Source organism: Salmo trutta, chromosome 1 (assembly GCF_901001165.1).
Source record: "Salmo trutta chromosome 1, fSalTru1.1, whole genome shotgun sequence".
Lineage (NCBI taxonomy): Eukaryota > Metazoa > Chordata > Actinopteri > Salmoniformes > Salmonidae > Salmo > Salmo trutta.
The window spans coordinates 8,020,735-8,048,377 of record NC_042957.1 but is presented as its reverse complement, the minus strand read 5'-3'; the positions used below and the strand labels follow the sequence as shown (position 1 = coordinate 8,048,377).

The following is a 27,643-nucleotide window of genomic DNA, read 5'->3' as shown; positions in this document are numbered from 1 at the left end:
TGTGGAGCGTCTCAGCCTGTTCATCATTGACTCCCCAGCGTTTCCGGTGGTACTGGGAATCCCCTGGCTAGCCACTCACAACCCCCAGATTTCGTGGAGACAGAGGGCTCTAACGGGGTGGTCGAGGGAGTGCTCAGGTAGGTGCATAGGAGTTTCCATCGGTGCGACTACGGTGGAGAGTCCAGACCAAGTCTCTACTGTGCACATTCCCTCAGAGTATGCCGATTTGGCTATCGCCTTCAGTAAGACGAAGGCGACTCAATTACCCCCCCATCGACAGGGAGATTGTGCGATAAACCTCCAGGCTGACGCGGTTCTTCCTAGGAGTCACGTGTATCCTCTGTCTCAGGAGGAAACAGTGGCTATGGATACATACGTCACTGAGTCTTTGAGACAGGGATACATTCGGCCCTCTAAATCCCCCGTCTCCTCGAGCTTCTTTTTCGTGAAGAAGAAGGAGGGAGGTCTGCGCCCGTGCATTGACTATAGAGGTCTAAATGCTATCACAGTGGGTTTCAGTTACCCGCTACCTCTCATTGCTACGGCAGTGGAGTCATTTCACGGGGCGCGCTTCTTCACGAAATTGGATCTCAGGAGTGCGTATAACTTGGTGCGTATCCGAGAGGGAGACGAGTGGAAAACCGCATTTAGTACCACATCTGGCCATTATGAGTACCTCGTCATGCTGTATGGGTTAAAGAATGCTCCCGCCGTCTTCCAATCCTTTGTGGACGAGGTCCTTAGGGACATGCTCGGGCAGGGTGTGGTGGTGTACATCGATGACATCCTGATCTGCTCCGCCACACGCGCCGAGCATGTGTCCCTGGTGCGTAGAGTGCTTGGGCGGCTGCTGGAGCATAACCTATACGTCAAGGCTGAGAAATGTGAGTTCTTCAAAAGAGCCGTCTCATTTCTAGGATGACGCATTTCCACCTCGGGGGTGGAGGTGGAGTGTGACCGCGTAACGGCTGTGCGTAATTGGCCAACCCCAGCCACTGTGAAGGAGGTGCAGCGGTTCTTGGGGTTCGCTAATTATTATCGGAGGTTTATCCGGGGTTTTGGCCAGGTAGCAGCTCCCATTACCTCACTGATGAAGGGGGGGCCGGTGCGGCTACGATGGTCAGCAGAGGCGGACAGAGCCTTTCATCGTCTGAAGGTTCTGTTTACCAATGCACCTGTCCTAGCGCATCCGGACCCCTCTTTGCCATTCATAGTGGAGGTGGACGCGTCCGAGGCTGGGGTAGGAGCTGTGCTGTCGCAGCGTTCGGGCGTTCCTCCGAAGCTCCGCCCATGCGCGTTCTTTTCTAAGAAGCTGAGCCCGGCGGAGCGCAATTATGATGTGGGGGACCGGGAGCTGTTAGCCGTGGTCAGGGCTTTGACGGTGTGGAGACATTGGCTTGAGGGGGCACGTCACCCTTTTCTCATCTGGACCGACCACCGTAACCTGGAGTATATTCGGGCAGCGAGGAGGCTTAATCCCCGTCAGGCGAGGTGGGCCATGTTTTTCACGAGGTTTAACTTCACTCTCTCGTACATTCCAGGTTCCCGGAACCGGAAGGCTGACGCACTGTCGCGTCTCTACGACACCGAGGAGCGGACCATCGATCCTACTCCCATACTTCCCGCCTCCTGTCTGGTGGCACCGGTGGTATGGGAGGTGGATGCGGACATCGAGCGGGCGGTTCGGTCAGAACCTACTCCGTCGCAGTGTCCCGTGGGCCTGAAATACGTTCCGCTTGGTGTTCGCGATCGCCTGATCCGATGGTCCCATACTCTACCCTCCTCGGGTCATCCTGGGGTGGAACGGACAGTGCGGGGCCTGAAGGGGAGGTACTGGTGGCCCACCTTGGCTGAGGATGTCCGGCGTTATGTCTCGTCCTGTTCAGTATGCGCTCAGTGTAAGGCTCCTAGGCACCTACCTCGAGGGAAATTACAGCCCCTCCCTGTTCCACAGCGGCCATGGACTCACCTCTCGGTGGATTTCCTTACGGATCTCCCGCCGTCTCAGGGGAACACGGCGATCCTGGTCGTTGTGGACAGGTTCTCTAAGTCCTGCCGTCTGCTCCCTTTGCCCGGTCTTCCTACGGCCCTGCAGACCGCGGAGGCCCTGTTCACTCACGTCTTCCGGCACTATGGGGTGCCCGAGGACATCGTATCTGATCGGGGTCCCCAGTTTACGTCCAGGGTATGGAAATCGTTTATGGAGAGGCTGGGGGTCTCGGTCAGCCTGACGTCGGGGTTCCACCCCGAGAGTAATGGGCAGGTAGAGCGCATCAACCAGGATGTGGGCAGGTTCCTGCGGTCATATTGCCAGGACCGGCCAGGGGAGTGGGCGCAGTTCGTGCCATGGGCCGAGATGGCCCAGAACTCTCAGCGCCACTCCTCCACTAATCTGTCACCCTTCCAGGTGGTGCTGGGGTATCAGCCGGTCCTGGTGCCATGGCAACAGAGCCAGACGGAGGCTCCTGCGGTGGAGGCATGGGTCAAGCGCTCTCAGGAGACCTGGAACGCGGTCCAGGAATGTTTAAGGAGGGCGAGCGAACGACACAAGGAGAGCGCTGACCGCCACCGCAGTGACGCCCCCGTGTTTAACCCGGGGGATAGAGTCTGGCTCTCGACCCGGAACCTGCCTCTCCGCCTGCCCTGCCGGAAGCTGGGTCCGCGGTTTGTGGGGCCGTTCAAAGTCCTGAGGAGGATAAACGAGGTGTGTTACAGGTTACAACTTCCTTCGTATTACCGTATTAACCCCTCGTTTCATGTGTCTCTCCTCAGGCCGGTGGTAGCTGGTCCGCTGCAGGACAGTGAGGTGCTGGAGGCCCCCCCGCCCCCCCTGGACATCGGGGGGAGCCCGGCGTACACAGTCCGAGCCATCCTGGACTCCCGACGTCGGGTAGGGGGCCTGCAGTACCTCGTGGACTGGGAGGGGTACGGTCCGGAGGAGAGGTGCTGGGTTCCGGCGGCGGACGTTCTGGACCCCCCTATGCTGTTGGACTTCCACCGTCGCCGACCGGATCGGCCGGCGCCTCGCCCTCCGGGCCGTCCCCGAGGCCGGCGTCGGCGCGCGGCCCAGATCCAACGAAAGTGGCGCCCCTCCTCGGTCGGGCGGCGCTCGGCGGTCGTCGTCGCCGGCCTATTAGCTGCCACCGATCGTTGTTTCAGTTTCGTTTAGTTTGTCTGTCTGTTCCGCACCTGTTTTGTGTATGTCATTAGTGGGGACTTATTTAATGTGTGTTTTCAGTTGGGATTTTGTGCGGGATTGTTTGTTGTCCACTCAGGACGGTGGGCCGTGTGAATGTAGTTGCTTTGCTGGTTGTATTTTGGATGCTTTTGTATTTTTGTGTTTTGCGCTGGCTGACGTCTTATTTCTCTCTTCGGACCGTTTTGCCCTGTGTTTTGGGTTGGTCATTATTATTACGCGCCCTTCTGTTTTGGCGTGACCAGTTTGTTGCCGGAGAAAATAAAGACCGTATACTTTACCTCTGCTCTCTGCGCCTGACTCCAACCACCACTCCTAGAATCGTCTGACACTAGGCTATTGATGGATTTGAGACAAGGTCGTTTTTATTGATCTCAGATTGTCAGTTTGTCAGTGTCAAAGTAGCCTGTCATTTCCATAATTTGTGAGGTACTAAAACAGATTCAGCTAAAGTCTCCCGTCTTCTAAAATGATGTAGAACTGCATGAAATGCGTTTATAGAGGCCACATTTTTCCCTGACCCTAAGCTACACCATTTTTCCCTGACCCTAAGCTACAACATTTTTCCCTGACCCTAAGCTACAACATTTTTCCCTGACCCTAAGCTACAACATTTTTCCCTGACCCTAAGCTACAACATTTTTCCCTGACCCTAAGCTACAACATTTTTCCCTGACCCTAAGCTACAACATTTTTCCCTGACCCTAAGCTACAACATTTTTCCCTGACCCTAAGCTACAACATTTTTCCCCCACGTGTGCAACTTCTGCAAGCGTTTCTACTCTACTACTTTATGTCAGTACGTAAAATAAATGACAATGCAATGCAATGCTTTATTAGAAAGAGCCCCCAGGTCTCCCCTCTCTCAAGCTCACTTTTTTGTTCCGGTACAAATTAAGCACTGGTTAAAGGATCATGTTGGACACTTCTGCATACTGTACCTGCCTGCTGTTGACTTTCCAAGTTGTAACTTTCTTTAGTGTACAGACTGAGTCACATGATTTGGACTCGAGTCTGACTCAAGTCACAAATTTGAGGATTTGAGACTCGACTTGATAGAAAAAAAATAACTTAAAACTTGACTTCGACTTGGAGCCTCAAGACTCGGGGCTCGACTTTGACTTGAGACCGATGACTTGAAATGATCTGTAACGTTTTGTCACTCATTTTATGGCATAAAGTCTCCATGGATTAGGCTACTCTCCACGCAGCCAGAGACTGTATCTCACTTGCAAAAAACAAATTGACTAGTGAAACACACATTCGGCCCTCTGATTGGACCAACTGTCAATCAACATAGGTCAGGTGAGCTAGATCAGCAAGAAGGTTTTGGGGAGTCGTGAGTTATGAATTACAATTCATATGATGTGTTACGAATTGCAATCCGTACAATATTTTAGTAATTGCAATTTGTACAAATTTATGTAACAAATTTGCAAAACGTATGAATTCCAATGTGTTGTTGCTAATGTTAGCTATGTGGCTAATGCTAACATTAGCTAGGTTAGGAGTTAGGGTTAAAGCTTAAGGTTAGGGTTAAGGTTAGAGTTAAGGTTCGGGTTAGGAGTTGGTTGAAAGGTTAAGGTTAGGGTTAGGAGAATGGTTAGCTAACATGTTAAGTAGTTACAAAGTAGCTAAAAAGTAGTAAGTAGTTAGCTAAAATGCTAAAGTTGTTTGTGATGATATCCAAAACTTGTTTGGTGATCAGAATATCAACTGTTTACTTTGCATGCTCACCAGCAATGGGGCATCAAGCCCACAATCAATGGGGCATCAAGCAACAATTACTAGCATAGGCCTACTGGTCTTTTGGTATGTCAAAATTGTTTAAAATTGATCATTGACTTATGAAGCTTGCATTTGGAATTTATTGTTAAAAATGTATTATTACATAATTAAAATGTGTTGTAGACAAAATAATGAAAAGGGCTGTCTGGTAGCCTCAATAAATAGACAAAGATTTCTTGGTTCTATCTGCACAAAGCTTAGCTATTCAATTGTGAGCATCCAAGTTTTCACATCCCAGATCTCAGAACTGTTTTGTAGCGAATTCTCCTTTCCTCACCTTAAAGGTACAGTACCTAAAGTACAGAGTATCACAATCCTGATAGAACCTTATGGCTCTGAAATGTCAATCTGGGTTCAGCCATAACCCACTGGGCACACACTTGTTGAATCAACGTTGTGAAATGACGTGAAACCAATGTGGAATAGACATTCAATTGACATCTGTGCCCAGTGTGAAGCCTCTATCTGACACTTCTGAATTGGACATGTTCAGTTTTTAATAAGACTGTAGCTATTTGAATACATAAATGATAGAATAACACTATTTTACCGAGATAGAGTCAGAACACCATCAGCAAATACATTAAGACATTAAATACATCAAATACATTAAGACATTAAATACATTAAGATGTTAAATACATCAAATACATTAAGACATTAAATATATCAAATACATTAAGAACATCAGTTTTTATTTAACTAGGCAAGTCAGTTAAGAACAAATTCTTATTTTCAATGACAGCCTAGGAACAGTGGGTTAACTGCCTTGTTCAGGGGCAGAATGACAGATTTTTAGCCTTGTCAGCTCAGGGATTCGAACTTTCAACCTTTCGGTTACTAGTCCAACGCTCTAACCACTAGGCTACCTTGCCTCCCCATTTGTTGTTCAAGAAGTCATTGCATGTATAGATTTTATTTTACTTGACTTGAGACTGAACTTGAAAAAACGTGTGATTCGACTTGACTTGCTCTTAGAATGTACTGTACAACTTGGACTTGATTCGAGACTCGAACCATTCTACTCGGGACTCGACTTGAGACTCGAACCTTGTGACTTGAGATTTGCTTGTGACTTAAAAAATAGTGACTTGGTCCTACCTCTGCCTAAAAGAGACTCCCACAAGATATGCAAATGTTTCTCTTTTCATGTAGGAAGTTCTAGGAACATGTATCACTGCGATTGACTCACATAATAACTAATTATGGTACACTATTCCCTATGTAGTGCACTACTTTTGACCAGGGCCCATAAAGCTCAGGTCAAAAGTAGCCATTGTGGATGTAACCCTTGTTTTAGAGCGTTGGGCCAGTAACTGAAAGGTTGCTGGATTGAATCCCTGAGCTGACAAGGTAGAAATCTATCGTTCTACCCCTGAACAAGGCACTGTTCCTAGGCTGTCATTGTAAATAAGAATTTGTTCTTAACTGACTTGCCTAGTTAAATAAAAAAATAATAAATAAATGACCAGCCTGGTGTTTGTGTGTGTTTCAGGGCATGCTGGCCCTGTTGGTGATGTGCATTGACCGTCTCAACCTGTACAACAGCGCTGCTCACTTTGGAGAGCATGCTGGGGAAGAGGCTGGGGCGGCATGGAAGAACATCCTCAACCTACTCTACCAACTACTGGGTAAGAGAGATGGGTTCTGTGTCAACTCTAAACACCTCTGTGCACACACACACACACACACACACACACACACACACACACACACCTCCCTGAGCTCCATCTGAAGAGTGACATGACAGTTATTTTATTTACAGGGGAGAGAGAAGAGTGAGAGCGAGAGAAAGAGGAGAGAAAGAGAGAAACAGTGAGAGAGAGAAAGAGAGAGAGAGAGAGAGAGAGAGAGAGAGAGAGAGAGAGAAAGAGGAGAGAAAGAGAGAAACAGTGAGAGAGAGAAAGAGAGAGAGAGAGAGAGAGAGAGAGAGGGAAGAGATGAAGCTTCATCACATAAATAAAATAGTGACCTGTTCTTAACACCTGTCCTGTCTGCCCTCTGGGCACTGTGATGTCATGATGCAGTGTCCAGGCAGCCCATACATCCCAAATGGCACCCTTTCCCCTATATAGTGCACTAGTTTTGACCACAGCGCATAGGGCTCTGGTCAAAAGTAGTGCACTATATAGTGAATAGGGTGCCATTTTGGACGCAGTGAGACAAGGGAGGCTGTTAACACCAGTCAGATAAAGGTTCAAAACGCTTTATTTACAAATTGTCAGTTACAAATGTTTTATCACTGATCTCGGGCCTTGAGCTGTCATACTTCTATCTCGTGGTCAGAAGAGGAGAGGAGGTCTCTGCTGTGATAAAGACCCTTTGTATAGTATAGTATAGTATATTATAGTATAGTATAGTATAGTATAGTATAGTATAGTATATTATATTATAGTATAGTATAGTATATTATAGTATATTATAGTATAGTATATTATAGTATAGTATAGTATAGTATAGTATATTATAGTATAGTATAGTATAGTATAGTATAGTATATTATAGTATATTATAGTATAGTATAGTATAGTATATTATAGTATAGTATAGTATAGTATAGTATAGTATAGTATAGTATAGTATCGGTCTATATAGAGCCTGGAGGTGTTGTTGTTCGCCTTTTGTTGTGGTGATGTCATAGAGGCAGAAACAGGTCCATCATTTTAACGAGTTCCCCTTAGTTCAGCTTGACCGTACTCGTATTCAAATCCTCTACACACACACATATCCCCTTGCACGCAGGCACACACACCTCAGTGAAAACAGCCCAGACTTCCTCTCGCTAAACCAACACAGGGGTCACCCTGAAGGATGCCAGTGCAGTCTGAGCAGAGAGAGAGAAGAGAGAGGAGAGAGAGAGAAGAGAGAGGAGAGAGAGAGAAGAGAGAGGAGAGAAGAGAGAGGAGATAGATAGGAGAGAAGAGAGGAGATAGAAGAGAGAGAGAAGAGATTGGAGAGAGAGAGAGGAGATAGGAGAGAGAGGAGAGAGAGTCAGACAGTGTTTGTGTTGACTAATGGTTCTGCATTGAGGGGTATGAATTAGCTGACAGATTATGCTGTTAAACTATCTCAAAGGCATTATCATTCTGCTGTCCCTAAGGCTAATGCTGAGTGATGACTGGGTGAGGAGACAGCTAGATATCAAACATAGACAAGACGTCTAAACATAGACGGAGAAATTACATTTTCTTGTGAGCCTCTGCCTCTCTCTCACCCTCTCGCCCCTCTGCAATGTCTGCATCACTCTTTCATCCTTGTCAATCCCTTCTACTCACCCCTCTTTCCCTCACTCTCCCCTCTATGTCCCTCCACTCATCTCTCTCTCCAGCCTCTCTGATCAAAGGGAACCGGAACAACTGTACCCAGTTCTCCAGGAACCTGGACTGGCTGGTCAGCAAGCTGGAGAGACTGGAGTCCTCATCAGGTACCCTACACAATACACAGAGAGTTCAAGAACTAAATATGTGTATTAGACCAATCAGATTTGATTTGGTCATAGAGAGTTCACATTTACATATTGGGTATGGAATTGTTTGTTTATGTAGTCAAATGCCTTGTATTAATAGCTAGCTAATTGTATGCTGTGTGTGTCTGGTGTAAGTAAACCTGAATCCTAATATGAGAGTCGTTCTATAACTGTAAATAAAGTAGCTTTTCTTACAAAGGTCTATAGCATAATCTCCCAGTAGTTTTAGCCTGTTTTGTGGAGGTGCTCCACTATATCCTGATAGAGTCTCCAGATTCTATTCTGTTTTGTTTTATTCTACTTTACTCTATTGTAGGTATCCTGGAGGTGCTCCATTGTATCCTGATAGAGTCTCCAGAGGCTCTGAACATCATCCAGAAAGGACACATCAAGTCCATCATCTCCCTGCTCTACAAACACGGACGCAACCACAAGGTCAGCAACAACAACACATTACTGAGGTTCTAATACACTCATTCTGAAGGTTCTAATACACTCATTCTGAAGGTTCTAATACACTCATTCTGAAGGTTCTAATACACTCATTCTGAAGGTTCTAATAAACTCATTCTGAAGGTTCTAATACACTCATTCTGAAGGTTCTAATACACTCATTCTGAAGGTTCTAATACACTCATTCTGAAGGTTCTAAATGAAACTCAACAGCAGCAGCATGTACACATAATACCTGCAGAATGACAATATCATGCTGTAAACAATGCTATTGTAATGCTTTCTGAGAGAGAGGCAAACATGAGCCAAACATCTTCAGTATGAGCAGCAGTGCTTTGGGCTTTCATCCCTATAACCAGAGGAGATAGTTAACCCAGAGGAAATGGTTAACCCGGAGAAGATGGTTAACCCGGAGAAGATGGTTAACCCGGAGAAGATAGTTAACCCGGAGAAGATGGTTAACCCGGAGAAGATAGTTAACCCAGAGGAGATGGTTAACATGTCATGGCTTAGACAGAGGTTAAACAGTACTACCAATTCATAAAACTTCTAACCATGTCAAGTTTAACCTGAAAAGTGATTGTCCCCCCTCAAAATAATGCAACACCCAGACAATGTACAGTCATGGCCAAAGGTTTTGAGAATGACACAAATATTAATTTCCACAAAGTTTGCTGCTTCAGTGTCTTTAGATATTTTTATCAGATGTCACTATGGAATACTGAAGTATAATTACAAGCATTTCATAAGTGTCAAAGGCTTTTATTGACAATTACATGAAGTTGATGCAAAGAGTCAATATTTGCAGTGTTGACCCTTCTTTTTCAAGAACTCTGCAATCCGCCCTGGCATGCTGTCAATTAACTTCTGGGCCACATCCTGACTGATGGCAGCCCATTCTTGCATAATCAATGCTTGGAGTTTGTCAGAATTTGTGGGGTTTTGTTTGTCCACCCACCTCTTGAGGATTGACCACAAGTTCTCAATGGGATTAAGGTCTGGGGAGTTTCCTGGCCATGGACCCAAAATATCGATGTTTTGTTCCCCGAGCCACTTAGTTATCACTTTTGCCTTATGGCAAGGTGCTCCATCATGCAGGAAAAGGCATTGTTCATCACCAAACTGTTCCTTTCATGGTTGGGAGTAGTTGCTCTCGGAGGATGTGTTGGTACCATTCTTTATTCATGGCTGTGTTCTTAGGCAGAATTGTGAGTGAGCCCACTCCCTTCGCTGAGAAGCAACCCAACACATGAATGGTCTCAGGATGCTTTACTGTTGGCATGACACAGGACTGATGGTAGCGCTCACCTTGTCTTCTCCGGACAAGCTTTTTTCTGGATGCCCCAAACAATCGGATAGGGGATTCATCAGAGAAATGACTTTACCCCAGTCCCCAGCAGTCCAATCCCTGTACCTTTTGCAGAATATCAGTCTGTCCTTGATGTTTTTCCTGGAGAGAAGTGTCTTCTTTGCTGCCCTTCTTGACACCAGCTCATTCTCCAAAAGTCTTCGCCTCACTGTGCGTGCAGATGCACTCACACCTGCCTGCTGCCATTCCTGAGCAAGCTCTGTACTGGTGGTGCCCCGATCCCGCAGCTGAATCAACTTTAGGAGACGGTCCTGGCACTTGCTGGACTTTCTTGGGCGCCCTGAAGCCTTCTTCACAACAATTGAACCGCTCTCCTTGAAGTTCTTGATGATCCGATAAATGGATGATTTGGTGCAATCTTACTGGCAGCAATATCCTTGCCTGTGAAGCCCTTTTTGTGCAAAGCATGATGACGGCACGTGTTTCCAGTCTGTAATTCGAACTCAATCAGCATGACAGAGTGATCTCCAGCGTTGTCCTTGTCAACACTCACACCTGTGTTAATGAGAGAATCACTGACATGATGTCAGCTGGTCCTTTTGTGGCAGGGCTGAAATGCAGTGGAAATATTTTTTGGGGATTGCCATCATACAATCTGAGGCAGCAGACTTTGTGAAAATTAATATTTTTGTCATTCTCAAAACCTTTGGCCACGACTGTAGGTAAATCAGTACCCAACAGTGTATGCAGATCTGTGGCTATCACAGCTGTCATGGTGGCATTGACAATAACCTCATGCTGCATATCAACCTTCCTACTATGTGCTTTACATACATCGTTAACTAGCCCTACTGGGTTAACTGGGTAGTTGGGCATGCAACATGCAGAGCCAGGCTGCGTCCCAAATCTTTCCCTATTCCCTCTGTAGTGCACTACTTTTGACCAGGTGCTATTTGGAGTGCAACCCCAGTTCTGTAAACAGCAGGTGTTGATCCATACCATGACATGGCACAGCACTGGAATCCTTTAAGCTTTTAACAACCAATAAAGACACAGGCCATGCATGCCCCTCTATGGGTTATTAGCATAATTTACTTGGTTGCTAAGTGACATGTGCTATTGTTACACAGAGACAAAACCGAAGGATCGTCGCCTTCTGTCTGTCCGTGTGAAGCTCTATTGAGGAGTGTGACACATAGGACAGACAGAGCAATGTAAACATATGTTTCCCATGCCAATAAAGCCCTTTGAATTGAATTGAGGGAGAAAACGAGAGAGAGAGCACGAGAGAGAGAGAGAGAGAGAGAGAGAGAGAGAGAGAGAGAGAGAGAGAGAACAAGAAAGTTAGAGATAGAGTTAGAGAGTTAGAGAGTTAGAGAGTTAGAGAGAGTTAGAGAGAGTTAGAGAGAGTTAGAGAGAGTTAGAGAGAGATAGAGAGAGATAGAGAGAGATAGAGAGAGTTAGAGAGAGTTAGAGAGAGATAGAGAGAGATAGAGAGAGATAGAGAGAGAGATAGAGAGAGATAGAGAGAGATAGAGAGAGAGAGAGAGATAGAGAGAGAGATAGAGAGAGATAGAGAGAGATAGAGAGAGATAGAGAGAGAACTCCCGGGTGGTCACTTCAATCGTCTTCATCTTTTGAACTGATGCGCAGGCAGGGCACTTCTACACTGTAACTAGCTTCAATTCTGTTAAGAAACAATAATGTTCATATTGCCAGTTTTTGCTTTGATGGTGGATAAATAAGATAGTTTACTCAGGCCGTTTACCATTGAATAAAATTGTCAAGGATCCTGTCTGTGTAAATGGGTGTTTCCTCACTCGGTTGAGCATGCTTTTCCTGTGTGAGCCCACCACTTCCTGTGTGAGCCTACCACTTCCTCCATAATATCTGGCATGCTCACGCCAGAGAGCTTATTGTCCCCTGCTGCTCACTCCACCCGCCCCACTTTGACCAGAGAAAATGGGTGTGATGTCTCACCCTGGGGCAACCCCTCCACAGGGCGAGGGCAATAAGTTGACCAGAGTGGCCCCGATCAGAAAAATGGAGGGAGAGGGTGTCTCGCTTTCTCTACCATCTCTGTTGGTAGTATGATTAATAATGACTATGGCACAATAGCCAGCTAATAGGATGGTATGTATACTAGAAGGCCTAGTTGGACAAGGCTGAATATGCACATGATGGAATTTAGAGGTAGCCTAAATATGAATTATTTAATGGAAATAGCATTGACTAAAATAGGAATAAGTTGACTGTGACTAAAACTAGACAAAAATTGTCCAGACTTTTAGTCGACTGATAATAACTAAAACTAAGGATTAAATTACTAAAATGTGACTAATAATTAAAGCTATTTTAGACAAAAGACTAAAACAAAAAATGAATCTAAAACAGCTGCCAAAATGAAAACTCGGAAGGAACGAGGATAGTATAAGAGCATAGTATAATCCATTTCTTATACGTCTCTCTTGTTCGCTGTCTCTCGATCTCCCTCGATCCTTATTTTCTTATTTCCATTTCCCCATCTCTCTTTCCCTCTTTCTTTCCATCTCTCTTTCTCTCTCTTTCCCTGTCTCTCTCCCTCCCTCCTTCCCTAGATCCTGGACGTTCTGTGCTCTCTGTGTGTGTGTAACGGGGTGGCAGTGAGAGCCAATCAGAACCTCATCTGTGATCACCTGCTTCCGAAGAGAGACCTGCTCCTCCAGACACGATTGGTCAATGACGTTCAGAGGTAACAAGTAGGAAGTGCCCCACTGTAACCATACGCCATAGAATTAGAACTACTACCATTCTAATTCTATGGTGTAATCATTGTAATTCTATGGTGTAATCATTGTAATTCTATGGTGTAATCATTGTAATTCTATGGTGTAATCATTGTAATTCTATGGTGTAATCATTGTAATTCTATGGTGTAATCATTGTAATTCTATGGTGTATTCAGTCTAATTCTATGGTGTAATCATTGTAATTCTATGGTGTTCTCTGCAACATATCCTTGTTAACCCTATCAGTCCCGAGGCCCCAGCAAAAATTATCTTTTCATTTATCTGACTTTCATTTGTCTACATGTCCAGCCCTTATATTTAGTCTCACAATGAAGTGCTTTAGATATTTATTTGGGGGGGGGGGGGGGTCACAACCAGGGCTACAAGTAGAACGCATAGCAATTTGACATAAACAGTTGAATTCATGAGTTTTAGTGACGGTATAGCCCAGAAGGCTGTAGTTCAAACACAGTTTGTAGCCTAAATCATGCAGGCGCGATGGTGGGACTCATTGGGTTAATAAACAACATTCATAAATGAATGTGTTCCCTAACAGCAGGCAATTAGCAAGTTGTTACTGTCTGGGTAATTACATAAGACGTACATTCAGTCTTGATTTACTACTGCACATGTAACTGAATCAGTGTGATTTAATACAAACTCAACACAGCTTTTATGACTGCAATATAAAAGAACATGGAATAGACATATGAATAATGTATAATTTATCTGGCTGTCTTTCTGTACTGCAGCACACAGTTACAGTTACTCAAAGCCACGATCTCTGACTGTTTTCTCATCTCTCTGTCTTCATCTGGATCTGGATCCAGTATGAGGCCTAACATCTTCCTAGGAGTGGCAGAGGGTTCAGCCCAGTATAAGAAGTGGTACTTTGAGTTGATGATCGACCAGGTGGACATTGGCTTTTCTCACTTTCATCTATTTCATTGCTTATTTGTTTTGTTTATTTTGTAGGAACATTATTGACATTTTTTTTAAATGTAAGTTGTACTTGCAATTTAGCTCTTTGCTACCACACGTTTAATGCCTTGTCTCTCTCTCTCTCTCTTTCTCTCTCTCTCTCTCTCTCTCTCTCTCGGTTTCCCTCTCCCTCCCTCTCTCTCTCTCTCTCTCTCTCTCTCTCTCTCTCTCTCAGGTGGACCACTATGTGACCAGCGAGCCGTCCCACCTGCGTGTGGGCTGGGCCTCCACTAAGGGTTATGCCCCCTACCCGGGGGGTGGAGAGGGATGGGGGGGCAACGGAGTGGGTGACGACCTTTACTCATACAGCTTTGACGGACTCTACCTGTGGTCAGGTAAGCTCTCTGAGGTTCTACATGACTCTACCTGTGGTCAGGTATGCTCTCTGGGGTTCTGCATGACTCTACCTGTGGTCAGGTAAGCTCTCTGGGGTTCTGCATGACTCTACCTGTGATCAGGTATGCTCTCTGGTGTTCTGCATGACTCTACCTGTGGTCAGGTAAGCTCTCTGGGGTTCTACATGACTCTACCTGTGATCAGGTATGCTCTCTGGGGTTCTGCATGACTCTACCTGTGGTCAGGTAAGCTCTCTGGGGTGCTGCATGACTCTACCTGTGGTCAGGTATGCTCTCTGAGGTTCTACATGACTCTACCTGTGATCAGGTATGCTCTCTGGGGTTCTGCATGACTCTACCTGTGGTCAGGTATGCTCTATGAGGTTCTGACTCTACCTGTGTTCAGGTATGCTCTCTGAGGTTCTGACTCTACCTGTGGTCAGGTAAGCTCTCTGGGGTTCTGCATGACTCTAACTTTGTTCAGGTAAGCTCACTGGGGTTCTGCATGACTCTACCTGTTGTCAGGTAAGCTCTCTGGGGTTCTGCATGACTCTACCTGTGGTCAGGTAAGCTCTCTGGGGTTCTGCATGGCTCTCCCTGTGGTCAGGTAAGTTCTCTGAGGTTCTGACTCTACCTGTGGTCAGGTAAGCTCTCTGAGGTTCTGACTCTACCTGTGTTCAGGTAAGCTCTCTGGGGTTCTGCATGACTCTACCTGTGGTCAGGTAAGCTCTCTGGGGTTCTGACTACCTGTGTTCAGGTAAGCTCTCTGAGGTTCTGACTCTACCTGTGGTCAGGTATGCTCTCTGAGGTTCTGACTCTACCTGTGGTCAGGTAAGCTCTCTGAGGTTCTGACTCTACCTGTGGTCAGGTATGCTCTCTGAGGTTCTGACTCTACCTGTGGTCAGGTATGCTCTCTGAGGTTCTACATGACTCTACCTGTGGTCAGGTAAGCTCTCTGAGGTTCTGACTCTACCTGTGGTCAGGTATGCTCTCTGAGGTTCTGACTCTACCTGTGGTCAGGTAAGCTCTCTGGGGTTCTGACTCTACCTGTGGTCAAGTAAGCTCTCTGAGGTTCTGACTCTACCTGTGGTCAGGTATGCTCTCTGAGGTTCTACATGACTCTACCTGTGGTCAGGTAAGCTCTCTGAGGTTCTGAATCTACCTGTGGTCAGGTATGCTCTCTGAGGTTCTGACTCTACCTGCGGTCAGGTATGCTCTCTGAGGTTCTACATGACTCTACCTGTGGTCAGGTAAGCTCTCTGAGGTTCTGACTCTACCTGTGGTCAGGTATGCTCTCTGAGGTTCTGACTCTACCTGTGGTCAGGTAAGCTCTCTGAGGTTCTGACTCTACCTGTGGTCAGGTAAGCTCTCTGAGGTTCTACCTGTCCTTTTGTGACCCTGACAGTTCCTTCTCTGCCTTAGAATGTAATTTGGGAGTTAAGTCCTGAAATGTGTGTTTTACAGTTTGGATTTGAATGTCAAGGGCAGAGAGACAAGTTGTAGCTTATATAACTGCACTCATTGACTGCCCTCGTGATGTGAAATTCCGCTGCTATTTGGGAGTTGGGCAGGGAAATCCTGAGGTCATCATTTTGTGGTCAAGAGCAAAGAAAAAATAACAGTACAATAAAATCTCACCCTCAACCAACCATCACTCATCCGCCACCCTGCCCCCCGTCGACCAACCATCACTCATCCGCCTTCCTGCCCCCCCCCTCCCCCGTCTAAACAGCCCCAGACTGTTAGTTTCTCCCAGTGATTTAAATATACACTAGATGACTGATAGTGGGTGCTGTGTTCACACCACCCTGCCTCCATCTTGGCACTCCCCCACCATTGTAAAAAAATATTTTAGAAGCTATAGAAATGCATTTACTAATGTCTACAGTCATTTATTCTATACTGAACAAAAATATAAACACAACATGCAACAATTTCAATGATTTTACTGAGCTAGAGTTCATATAAGGAAATCAATCAATTGAAATAGATGAATTAGGCCCTAATCTATGGATTTCACATGACTGGGCAGGGATGCAGCCATTGGTGGGTCTGGGAGGGCATAGGCCCACCCACTTGGGAGCCAGGCCCACCCAGTACGGAGCCATGCCCAGCCAATAGAATTAGTTTTTCCCCACAAAAAAGGGCTTTTGTACAGACAGAAATACTCCTCAGTTTTAACAGCTGTCTGGGTGGCTGATCTTAGACGATCCCGCAGGTGAAGAAGCCAAATGTGGAGGTCCTGGGCTGGTGTGGTTAGACGTGGTCTGCAGATGAGAGGCCGGTGGACTCTGGCCACAGCTCTGATGGACATTCCTGAAGTCAGCATGCCAATTGCATGGAGACATCTGTGGGATTGTGTTGTGACAAAACTGCACATTTTAGAGTGACCTTTTATTGTCCCCAGCACAACATGCACCTGGGTAACGATCATGCTGTTTAATCAGCTTCTTGATATGCCACACCTGTCAGGTGGATGGATTATCTTGGCAAAGGAGAAATGCTCACTAACAGGGATGTAAACACATTTGTGCACAAAATTGTAGAGAAATAAGCTTGTTGTGCGTATAGAACATTTCTGGGATCTTTTATTTTAGCTCATGAAACATGGGACCAGCACTTCACCTGTTGTGTTTATAGTTTTGTTCAGTATATTATACACACTTTAATGCATACTTTTAAATTATATTATGTGAGCTAAACATACACATATTTTTTATTTTTATTTAAAGAATTCCCTAAAGTATAATTGTTTTAGATTACTAAGGTCCCCCTAATGTTACTATCCCCACTACAACAACAAAATACTTAAATACATGTAATTTTGTCCTGGAAACATTTAATTGAAATACTGTAGAATTCCATTCATTCCTGGAGGACTGCTCCTTCTGGGGAGTACCAATATGGCCGACCGGTGACTTCAAAGCTTCTCAATGGCCAATAAATAGCTTCAGCAACAGAGGGTTTGTATATATCATTGGTTTATATACATTCTACACCTTACACTGCCCTTGCTCCCCAGACTGAGGCCCCAGACTGAGTCTGCCCTCTATGACTTTGAAGGCGTGACTTCTCTTCTTTTCTCCTCTCTCTCTCTTTCTCCTCTCCTCTCCTCTCTTCTCCCCTCCTCTCTTCTACCCTCCTCTCCTCACCCTTTCCTCCCCTCCACTCTTCCGTCTTCTCCTTCAAGGCCGTATCTCCCGGGCGGTAGCCTCGATCAACCAGCACTTGTTGAACAGTGATGACGTGGTGAGCTGTTGTCTGGACCTGGGTGCTCCCTCCATGTCCTTCAGGATCAACGGGCAGCCAGTACAGGGCATGTTTGAAGACTTCAACACCGACGGATTCTTCTTCCCAGTAGTCAGCTTCTCTGCGGGGGTCAAGTAAGGGGCCAAAACACACACACACACACACACGAACACACACACTCACAGCTTCTCTGCAGGGGTCAAGTAAGGGTCCAGCTAGGTTACGGTATTAATTTGTGAAGGGTCAGGAGAGGATAATTAGGAACTGTGATGAGAAGATGAGGAGGCTGGAGAGTGGGGATTGCATGTTGCTGGGACAGCATGAGATGCACACATAGTTTAGTTTAAGAAAATGGCCCAGCAATGGGAAAATCAAGATGTTCTGAACCTGAATGGTTTAATAGACTCTAGAGGCTATAGCTCTATAGCTATAGTTATATAGTTATATAGCTCTATAGTTCTATAGTTCTCTAGTTCTATAGCTCTCTAGTTCTATAGTTCTCTAGTTCTATAGCTCTATAGCTCGCTAGTTCTCTAGTTTGTAGTTCTACAGTTCTCTAGTTCTACAGTTCCATAGTTCTCTAGGTCTATAGTTTTCGAGGTCTCTATGTCTCTAGTTCTCTCATTCTATAGTTCTGTAGTTCTATAGCTCTATAGCTCTATAGCTCTATAGTTCTCTAGGTCTATAGTTCTCTAGGTCTATAGTTCTATAGTTATCTAGTTATCTAGTTCTGTAGTTCTATAGCTCTATAATTATTTTGTTCTACAGTTCTATAGCGCTATAGTTCTGTAGTTCTCTAGTTCTATTGTTCCATAGCTCTAGAATTCTATAGTTATCTAGTTCTAAAGTTCTCTAGTTCTATAGTTCTCTAGTTCTATTGTTCTCTACTTCTCTAGTTCTATAGTTCTATAGTTATATAGAACTAGAGAACTATAGATTTATATAATTATAGAACTATAGAACTATAGAACTACATAACTATAGAACTATAGATATGTAGTTCTCTAGTTCTATTGTTCTCTAGTTCTCTAGTTCTATAGTTATCTAGTTATCCAGTTCTATAGTTCAATATTTCTGTAGTTCTGTAGTTCTATAGTTCTCTAGTTCTATAGTTCTATAGTTCTATAGATTAGCCTTGAGTATATGAATATTACACAATGCCATTTTGGCGAGTAATGGCTTTTATCTCTAACTTCCTGGTCTCTGCCCCTCCTCAGGGTGCGTTTCCTGCTGGGTGGTCGTCATGGAGACTTTAAGTTCCTGCCCCCAGCGGGTTACTCCCCGTGTTACGAGGCCCTTCTCCCCAAGGAGAAGATGAGGGTGGAGGCTGTAAAGGAGTACAAGAGAGACTATGGAGGGGTCAGGGACCTACTGGGGACAACACAGTTCCTCTCCCAGGCCTCATTCATCCCCACACCTGTAGACACCAGCCAGGTAATATACAACTGGACATCTGTAAACAGTCTGTCAGACAGTCAGTTAGCCGACTGATTGATCAATGAATCACTCAATCGATCAAGCAAACAAGCAAGCATCCAATCAATCATTTTATATACTTTTTAAAAACACAAAGTTTAAAAGCAAGTCTTCATCTTACTGCCCAACACTAAATCAGCTTATCCATCTCTCCGCTGTGCCTCTCTCTCTCTCTCTCTCTCTCTCTCTCTCTCTCTCTACAGATTGTTCTACCTCCTCACCTGGACAACGTGCGTGACAGACTAGCAGAGAACATCCATGAACTTTGGGGCATGAACAAGATTGAACTGGGATGGTGCTATGGCAAGGTAGGTCCCTCCCTCCCTCCCTAACTGCAGCAGTAAGAGTGGTTGTTAGAATGCTGAGCACATACACCATAGCTCTTTATACAGGAGTGGTTATCACAGAATCATTTCCTCTGAGGCGAGGAGAACACGACCACCAACCACAGCTGTGAGAGAGATAGAGAGAGACAGAGAGAGAGAGACAGAGAGAGAGACAGAGAGAGAGACAGAGAGAGAGAGACAGAGACAGAGAGAGAGAGACAGAGAGAGAGAGACAGAGAGAGAGACAGAGAGAGAGAGAGAGACAGAGACAGAGAGAGAGAGACAGAGAGAGAGAGACAGAGAGATAGAGACAGAGAGAAAGAGAGAGCGAGACAGAGAGAGAGAGACAAAGCGAGAGAGACAGAGAGCGAGAGAGAGACAGAGAGAGAGAGATCAAGCCTTCCAAGAGCACGACAGCCCAAATGAATGATGCTGTGACTATAAGGAGCCTCATTACTCAAGGGGCTCTGATCTTCTCATTCATTAAGGACAATATTTAGTCAAGGGGCTCTGATCTTCTCATTAATTTAGGACAATATTTAGTCAAGGGGCTCTGATCTTCTCATTAATTTATGACAATATTTAGGAAACAGCTATTCGCCTGGTTAATCTTTATTTAACGAGCCCTCGTTAGCTTGAAAGTGACATTTGTTAGTTCCCAAAGTGAACGCTAACCCCTACATAGTGCAATAGTTTTGAACAGGTCCCAACTCCCAACATCCTGAAGGAGAGAGGACAAGACCTTGTTGGGGACAAGTGGTACCCTATTTAGTGCACTACTTTTGACCAGGGCTCTGGTCAAGGGTAGTACACTATGTAGGCAATACGGTGCTATATGAGAATCAACCCTTGTTGGGGACAAGTGGCATAATAAAGTTGATGATGCACTTAGAGTACTTTGGTACATTTATCATCTCAGACTAGTTTGGTACATTTATCATCTCAGACTAGTTTGGTACATTTATCATCTCAGACTAGTTTGGTACATTTATCATCTCAGACTAGTTTGGTACATTTATCATCTCAGACTAGTTTGGTACATTTATCATCTCAGACTAGTTTGGTACATTTATCATCTCAGACTAGTTTGGTACATTTATCATCTCAGACTAGTTTGGTACATTTATCATCTCAGACTAGTTTGGTACATTTATCATCTCAGACTAGTTTGGTACATTTATCATCTCAGACTAGTTTGGTACATTTATCATCTCAGACTAGAGTACCTGACCTTTCTGTTGGAATGATCTCCTCTATAACCTCCTACCATCCTTTATCATCAACTGAAGTCAGATACACACACACTGGCCAGCTGTAATTCTGAATCTGAGAACACTCACCTTGGTTAGACGGTCATACAGTAAACTTGCTACCTTCGCTCTGTGAACTCTACATACCTGGGTTCAAATACTATTCAAAATATTTCAAATACAGAGCTTTTGCTGTAGCCTGCCTTGCTCAATTACTCTACAGACAGCTGCTCGAGTTAACCTAGGGAAATTAATACAAGCAGCAGTGCAAAAATGTGTTGCTCTGATTCAGTAAACACAGAGAGCTGAATAAGTTTGTTAGTAAGGACTCTCATTCTGTGCCGAGCCTGTGTAGCCTGTTGTCATTAGCATATTTGATGAATATATATTGTAGAGTGCTTCTGTGATTTAGGTTTCTACTAGTTTCTTCTAGTTGTTATGAAATGCATCGTTGGAAGTTTTTTGTCAATAGTTGCAGACAGAGAGTGAAATCATTTTGTGCGTCCAGACGTGACCGTGCTAAATTACTTCTCCTCTCTCCCTCAGGTTCGAGATGACAACAAGAGGCAGCACCCTTGCCTGGTGGATTTCACCAAGCTGCCTGAAACTGAGAGGAACTATAACCTGCAGATGTCTAGTGAAACTCTCAAGTGAGTAGCTAAGCTCATATCCTAAACACGTATGCATACTGTATCACATGACTCATTCCATCCAATTACGTGAAAAGAGAAGCCACTGATGACAACCAAACTGCCATTCCAGTATCTACATCTTCCACACACAGTGATTGATAGCCGTGTTTGACTAAGAGGATGTTTCATACATTTCGTACCAGGAAATGTCTTTGTAAGGAATGACTGTGTGATGACGCTGTCAAGGGGGAGATGATGACTCCCTGTTTAGGTGGAATACTAGGCTCTTTTTCCATGTGTAACTCTGTGTTGTTGTATGTGTCGAACTGCTTTGCTTTATCTTGGCCAGGTCGCAATTGTAAATGAGAACTTGTTCTCAACTAGCCTACCTGGTTAAATAAAGGTGAAATAAAATAATAATAATATATATACAGTACCAGTCAAAAGTTTGGACACACCTAATCATTCAATGGTTTTTCTTTATTTTTACTATTTTCCACATTGTAGAATAATAGTGAAGACATCAAAACTATGAAATAACACATGGAATCATGTAGTAACCATAAAAGTGTTCAATAAATCAAATTATATTAGCCACACTTTGCCTTGATGACAGTTTTGCATACCCTTGGCATTCTCTCAACCAGCTTCATGAGGTATTCACCTGGAATGCATTTCAATTAACAGGTGTGCCTTGTTAAAAATTAATTTGTGGAATTTCTTTCCTTCTTAAAGCATTTGAGACAATCAGTTGTGTTGTGACAAGGTAGGGGTGGTATACATTTATTTGGTAAAAGACCAAGTCCATATTATGGCAAAACAGCCCAAATAAGCAAAGAGAAACGATAGCCCATCATTACTTTAAGACATGAAGGTCAGTCAATCCAGAACATTTCAAGAACTTTGAAAGTTTCTTCAGGTGCAGTCACAAAAACCATCAAGCGCTATGATGAAACTGGCTCTCATGAGGACCGCCACAGGAAAGGAAGACCCATAGTTACCTCTGCTGCAGAGGATCAGTTAATTAGAATTAACTGCACCTCAGAAATTGCAGCCCCAAAAAATGCTTCACAGAGTTCAAGTAACAGACACATCTCAACATCATCTGTTCAGAGAAGACTGCGTGAATCAGGCCTTCATGGTTGAATTGCTGCAAAGAAACCACTACTAAAGGACATCAATAATAAGAAGAGACTTGCTTGGGCCAAGGAACACGAGCAATGGACATTAGACAGGTGGAAATCTGTCCTTTGATCTGATGAGTCCAAATTTGAGATTTTTGTTTCCAACCGCCGTGTCTTTGTGAGATGCAGAGTAGGTGACTGGATGATCTGTGCATGTGTGGTTCCCATCATGAAGCATGGAGGAGGAGGTGTGATGGTGTGGGGGTGTTTTGCTGGTGACACTATCAGTGATTTATTTAGAACTCAAGGCACCCTTAACCAGCATGGCTACCACAGGATTCTGCAGCGATATGCCATCCCATCTGGTTTGCGCTTAGTGGGACTATCATTTGTTTTTCAACAGGACAATGACCCAACACACCTCCAGGCTTTGTAAGGTTTTTGACCAAGACGGAGAGTGATGGAGGGCTGCATCAGATGACCTGGCCTCCACAATCACCCGACCTCAACCCAATTGACATATATTGGGGGTTTGGAAATGATGCAGACAATTACAGTGATGGAAGCTACAATCTATCTGCAATATGAAAGCTGATCTACCCCCTAAAAAATAAGAAATGTTATACAATCAATACAAAACAAATACATACATTTTTTTACTGGTGCTGATCTCATGAAACAGTAATGTGGAATATAAATGGTACAGAATAGTGCCAGGCGAGTGCAGGTGCTGTGCTGTCACCTGCCCTGAGTGTCTGTGTCTGTCAGGGTACGAGCCCCTCCACCTCACGGTGGTGTCTGTGGTCCCTACGAATGGCTACATTAGAAAAAATATATTAAAAAAAGAAGATGATTGTGAGGTTAATGTATTGAAAGTGGTAACTTCTGTTCCCTGTAGCTCTCTGTGTATCTCAGGACCCTGTGAGGTTAATGTATTGAAAGCGGTAACTTCTGTTCCCTGTCGCTCTCTGTGTATCTCAGGACCCTGTGAGTTTAATGCATTGAAAGTGGTAACTTCTGTTCCCTGTAGCTCTCTGTGTATCTCAGGACCCTGTGAGGTTAATGCATTGAAAGTGGTAACTTCTGTTCCCTGTCGCTCTCTGTGTATCTCAGGACCCTGTTGGCATTGGGATGTCATGTGACACAGACCAACGTTAACGCTGAGGAAGATCTGAAGAAAGTCAAACTGCCCAAAGAGTAAGTCATGTGGTTTTTACTAGTATTGATTCTGAGTTACAGTAATACAACCCTGCAGGAGATTCTAGGGGTGAAATTAACCCAGTGTGAGACATTATTTCTGACATGACCAGTCAATAAAACAATGTGAGATGAGCGACATTAGGAAATCAGAGGGACACTGTCTTGGGCTTGGAGACACTTATACAACTCTACATTTGAGGCCTGGCTTAGAAGACTTTTCTTCAAAGCTTCTTTCTACTGTATTAACCTATTATTTTCCTGTGTTTAATGTAGCTGTGTGATGTCTTACGGTTATATTCTGTGTATATATGTAGCTATGTGATGTCTAACGGGTATAAGCCAACGCCGCTGGATCTTTCGGAGGTGAAACTGACAGCTGGTCATGAGGTTCTGGTAGATAAACTGTCAGAGAATGCTCACAACGTTTGGGCCAAGGAGAGGATCAAACAAGGATGGACCTACGGCATACAGCAAGTAAATGTTTTGGCCCAGCTCTCTATCATCACAGTTTGTAACTGTAATTCAATGCAAATACATGGTAACTCGTGACCAGTGAATGAATGGTGTATGTCAGGCATACGATCAACAGATGAGCTCTGATAACATACATTTTATGCATTTAGATTGTCATGTAACATACCATTGTTGATAGTATATAACTTCATTTAACAAGAGAACACTGACAGAGCTGATTTTTTTTTCTGTTGTCGTTATTTCTCTGTAGGATGTGAAGAGCAGGCGAAACCCTCGTCTGGTGCCGTACGCTTTACTAGACGAGAGAACCAAGAAGTCTAACAGAGACAGTCTGAGAGAGGCCATCAGGACCCTGGTGGGATATGGCTACAACATCGACCCCCCAGACCAGGAACGTGAGTAGAGGACTGTAGCAGCAATATAATGTATGGTAGTAAGTTATCTTGTCATACACATGTACCACCCTGCAACTAAGCCATGGGCAAGCAAACCAGTACAGGTCTTTCTTACACAATCAATGTATATTTTCATTCCGTTAGATGTGTCCTTCCTCTTTTCCCAGTCATTTCTGTGGATGCTATTGCAGTCAGTCTTCAATTGACTGCAATAGATATGGTCCTTTGAGCCAGTCAATGCTTTGCCACAGTTATAAGATATCTCTCGAGCTAGGCCCATATATACACTTAAAGGTGCAGGGCCTCTTTAGCATTTTCATTGGTTGAATGTCTTCTTCCTTATGTCCCCAGCCTGTCATATTGTGGAGAAGCAGAGCATTGAGACGATCAGGTTCTTCCGCGTAGAGCAGACGTATGCAGTGAAGACAGGGAAGTGGTACTTTGAGTTTGAGGCCCTGACCGGAGGGGACATGAGGGTTGGCTGGGCTAGACCAGGCTGTAGGTCAGATTTTGACCTGGGCATGGACGACCAGGCCTACGTCTTCGATGGATACAAGGTAAACAAACAACACCTAGTATCTTTAAATAATATATCTTATCTGTTTTTATCTTATGTCTTTTTATGTTATGTTAACATATCTTATCTTTTATACTGTTTGAAGGTTATTATAATCTACAGTGCCTTCAGAAAGTATTCAAACCCATTGATCTTTTCACATTTTGTTGTGTTACAGCTTGAATTTAAAATAGATTAAATTGAGATGTTGTTTCGCTGGCCTACACACACCTATTGGTAGATGGGTAGAAATAAGAAAAGCAAACATTGAATATCCCTTTGAGAATGGTGAAGTTATTAAATACACTTTGGATAGTGTATCAATACACCCAGCCACTACAAAGAATTAGGCATTCTTCTTAACTCAGTTGCCGGAGAGGAAAGAAACCACTCAGGGATTTCACCAGTTTAATGGCTGGAGAAAACTGAGGATAGATCAACAACATTGTAGATACCCCAATACTAAGCTAAATGACAGAGTGAAAAGAAGGAAGCCTGTACAGAAAAAAATATTCCCTGAGTGGTTTCCTTTCTCTCCGGCAACTGAGTTAGGAAGGACGCCTGTAACTTTGTTGTGACTGAGTGTTTACGTTTATCATCATGTACGTATAGGCCTGGCCTAACTGATTCAGCATTCAGCAATGTTACTTTGTTGCCAAACAAGTCAACAACAAGTTGGCTAAATCCCCCCAAAATAGCATGTCATGTACCAAGGCAAAATATTGTACACTTGATCGTACACTTGATCGTACACTTGATCAACTTTACGTTTCAGTGGTGATTATTACATTAGGGTTAGTAATACGTGTTGTTGTTTGTTCCCCCAGGGTCGTCGAATGCACATGGGGGCGCGTTTCTTCGGTCAGTCATGGAACGAGGGAGACGTGGTGGGCTGCATGATCAACATGGAGGACAAGTCTATGGTCTTCACCCTCAATGGAGAGCTACTCATCACTAACAAGGGATCCGAGCTCTGCTTCGTTGACTTCGAGACAGATGATGGTGAGTTTATCTTTAGAAGGGATCCGAGTTCTGCTTCGTTGACTTCCAGACAGATGATGGTGAGTTTATCTTTAGAAGGGATCCGAGTTCTGCATCGTTGACTTTCAGACAGATGATGGTGGGTTTATCTTTACAAGGGATCAGAGCTCTGCTTAGTTGACTTCCAGACCGATGACTTACAGACAGATGATGGTGAGTTTATCTTTACAATTGATCAGAGCTCTGCTTAGTTGACTTCTAGGCAGATGACTTCCAGACAGATGATGGTGAGTTTATCTTTACAAGGGATCAGAGCTCTGCTTAGTTGACTTCCAGACAGACGATGGTGAGTTTATATTTTTCTTTCCTTAGTCTTAACTTGGAAGATTGTGTAGTCTCCTTTTTCCTCTAGGAAACTTGGAGATTGAGGTTCATCCTTCCTAAGCTAACTTCATGTATTCATCAAGATAAAATAAACTGTTTTATTGTCCGTTTTCACATAAATTGGCTTTGCATCGTGAAATGCGTTTATTTATCCATGTATTCAAAATGTGGTTTACCAGAAAGGTACTCTCGAGGTTTAAATCTCTTTTCTTAGAAATCGACGACGCAGAGCATGTGAAACATAAAGCAGCAAAGCAATGGGGAAATCAGTCATTTCTGGTGTTGCTGTTGGAAGAAACACACAGTTACTTAATGTAAATCATATCGATTGCTGTGTTCCAAATGAAGTTTATTCTCCAATATTCTAGAATCTAGGGAGTGCGGTGTAACAGAATGCTTTCCAAATAATGGGTATTTTTGCAAAGTTAATTGCTTTTGGGTTGAGGCATAAGATTAGTTCCTTTCCAGAAACACATGTTAACCTCTAACCTCTGACCTTTATGATTTCCAGGCTTCATCCCAGTGTGTTGTCTGGCCCAGTCTGAGATTGGCCGTATGAACCTGGGGAAGGACGCCAGCACCTTTAAGTACTACACCATGTGTGGCCTGCAGGAGGGCTTCGAACCCTTCGCTGTCAACATGAACAGAGAGGTCACCATGTGGTTCAGCAAACGCCTGCCTACCTTCGTCAACATCCCCAAGGACCACAACCACATCGAGGTACCGTTTTAAGATTTAGTGGCCTGATTACCCAGGGGCCTGATGTTGAACAATCTCCACTAAAGCCTGACATCTTGAAGCAAATCGGTTTGGCCAGTGACAAGCATACAGTTCACTACCTGGTTCTGAGTGCTAATCATTCTCCTCTCCATATGATTGTGACTGCTCCTCCTCTCTGAATGTGATTGTGACTGCTCCTCCTCTCTGAATGTGATTGTGACTGCTCCTCCTCTATGAATGTGATTGTGACTTCTCTCCCTCTCTGAATGTGATTGTGACTGCTCCTCTCTGAATGTGATTGTGACTGCTCCTCCTCTCTGAATGTGATAGTGACTGCTCCTCCTCTCTGACTGTGATTGTGACTGCTCCTCCTCTCTGAATGTGATTGTGACTGCTCCTCCTCTTTGAATGTGATTGTGACTGCTCTCCCTCTCTGAATGTGATTGTGACTGCTCTCCCTCTCTGAATGTGATAGTGACTGCTCTCCCTCTCTGAATGTGATTGTGACTGCTTCTCCTCTCTGAATGTGATTGTGACTGCTCTCTCTCTCTGAATGTGATTGTGACTGCTCTCCCTCTCT

General features: G+C 44.3%; 1 protein-coding gene across 3 annotated transcripts in view; it reads left to right on the top strand.

Moving 5' to 3' along the window:
* ryr3 (ryanodine receptor 3) overlaps window positions 1–27,643 on the top strand; it is a 242,265-nt gene that overhangs the window by 88,433 nt on the left and 126,189 nt on the right. For all 3 annotated transcript variants that reach the window (XM_029704372.1, XM_029704286.1, XM_029704198.1), the window contains 16 exons: window positions 6,480–6,615; window positions 8,313–8,408; window positions 8,767–8,885; window positions 12,810–12,943; window positions 13,811–13,892; window positions 14,137–14,296; window positions 17,487–17,679; window positions 18,763–18,979; window positions 19,225–19,329; window positions 21,144–21,247; window positions 23,467–23,550; window positions 23,868–24,027; window positions 24,278–24,422; window positions 24,774–24,979; window positions 25,806–25,980; window positions 26,855–27,063. In XM_029704372.1, coding sequence (XP_029560232.1) covers window positions 6,480–6,615; window positions 8,313–8,408; window positions 8,767–8,885; window positions 12,810–12,943; window positions 13,811–13,892; window positions 14,137–14,296; window positions 17,487–17,679; window positions 18,763–18,979; window positions 19,225–19,329; window positions 21,144–21,247; window positions 23,467–23,550; window positions 23,868–24,027; window positions 24,278–24,422; window positions 24,774–24,979; window positions 25,806–25,980; window positions 26,855–27,063 — 2,325 coding nt within the window. The remainder of the gene's footprint in view (window positions 1–6,479; window positions 6,616–8,312; window positions 8,409–8,766; window positions 8,886–12,809; window positions 12,944–13,810; window positions 13,893–14,136; window positions 14,297–17,486; window positions 17,680–18,762; window positions 18,980–19,224; window positions 19,330–21,143; window positions 21,248–23,466; window positions 23,551–23,867; window positions 24,028–24,277; window positions 24,423–24,773; window positions 24,980–25,805; window positions 25,981–26,854; window positions 27,064–27,643) is intronic.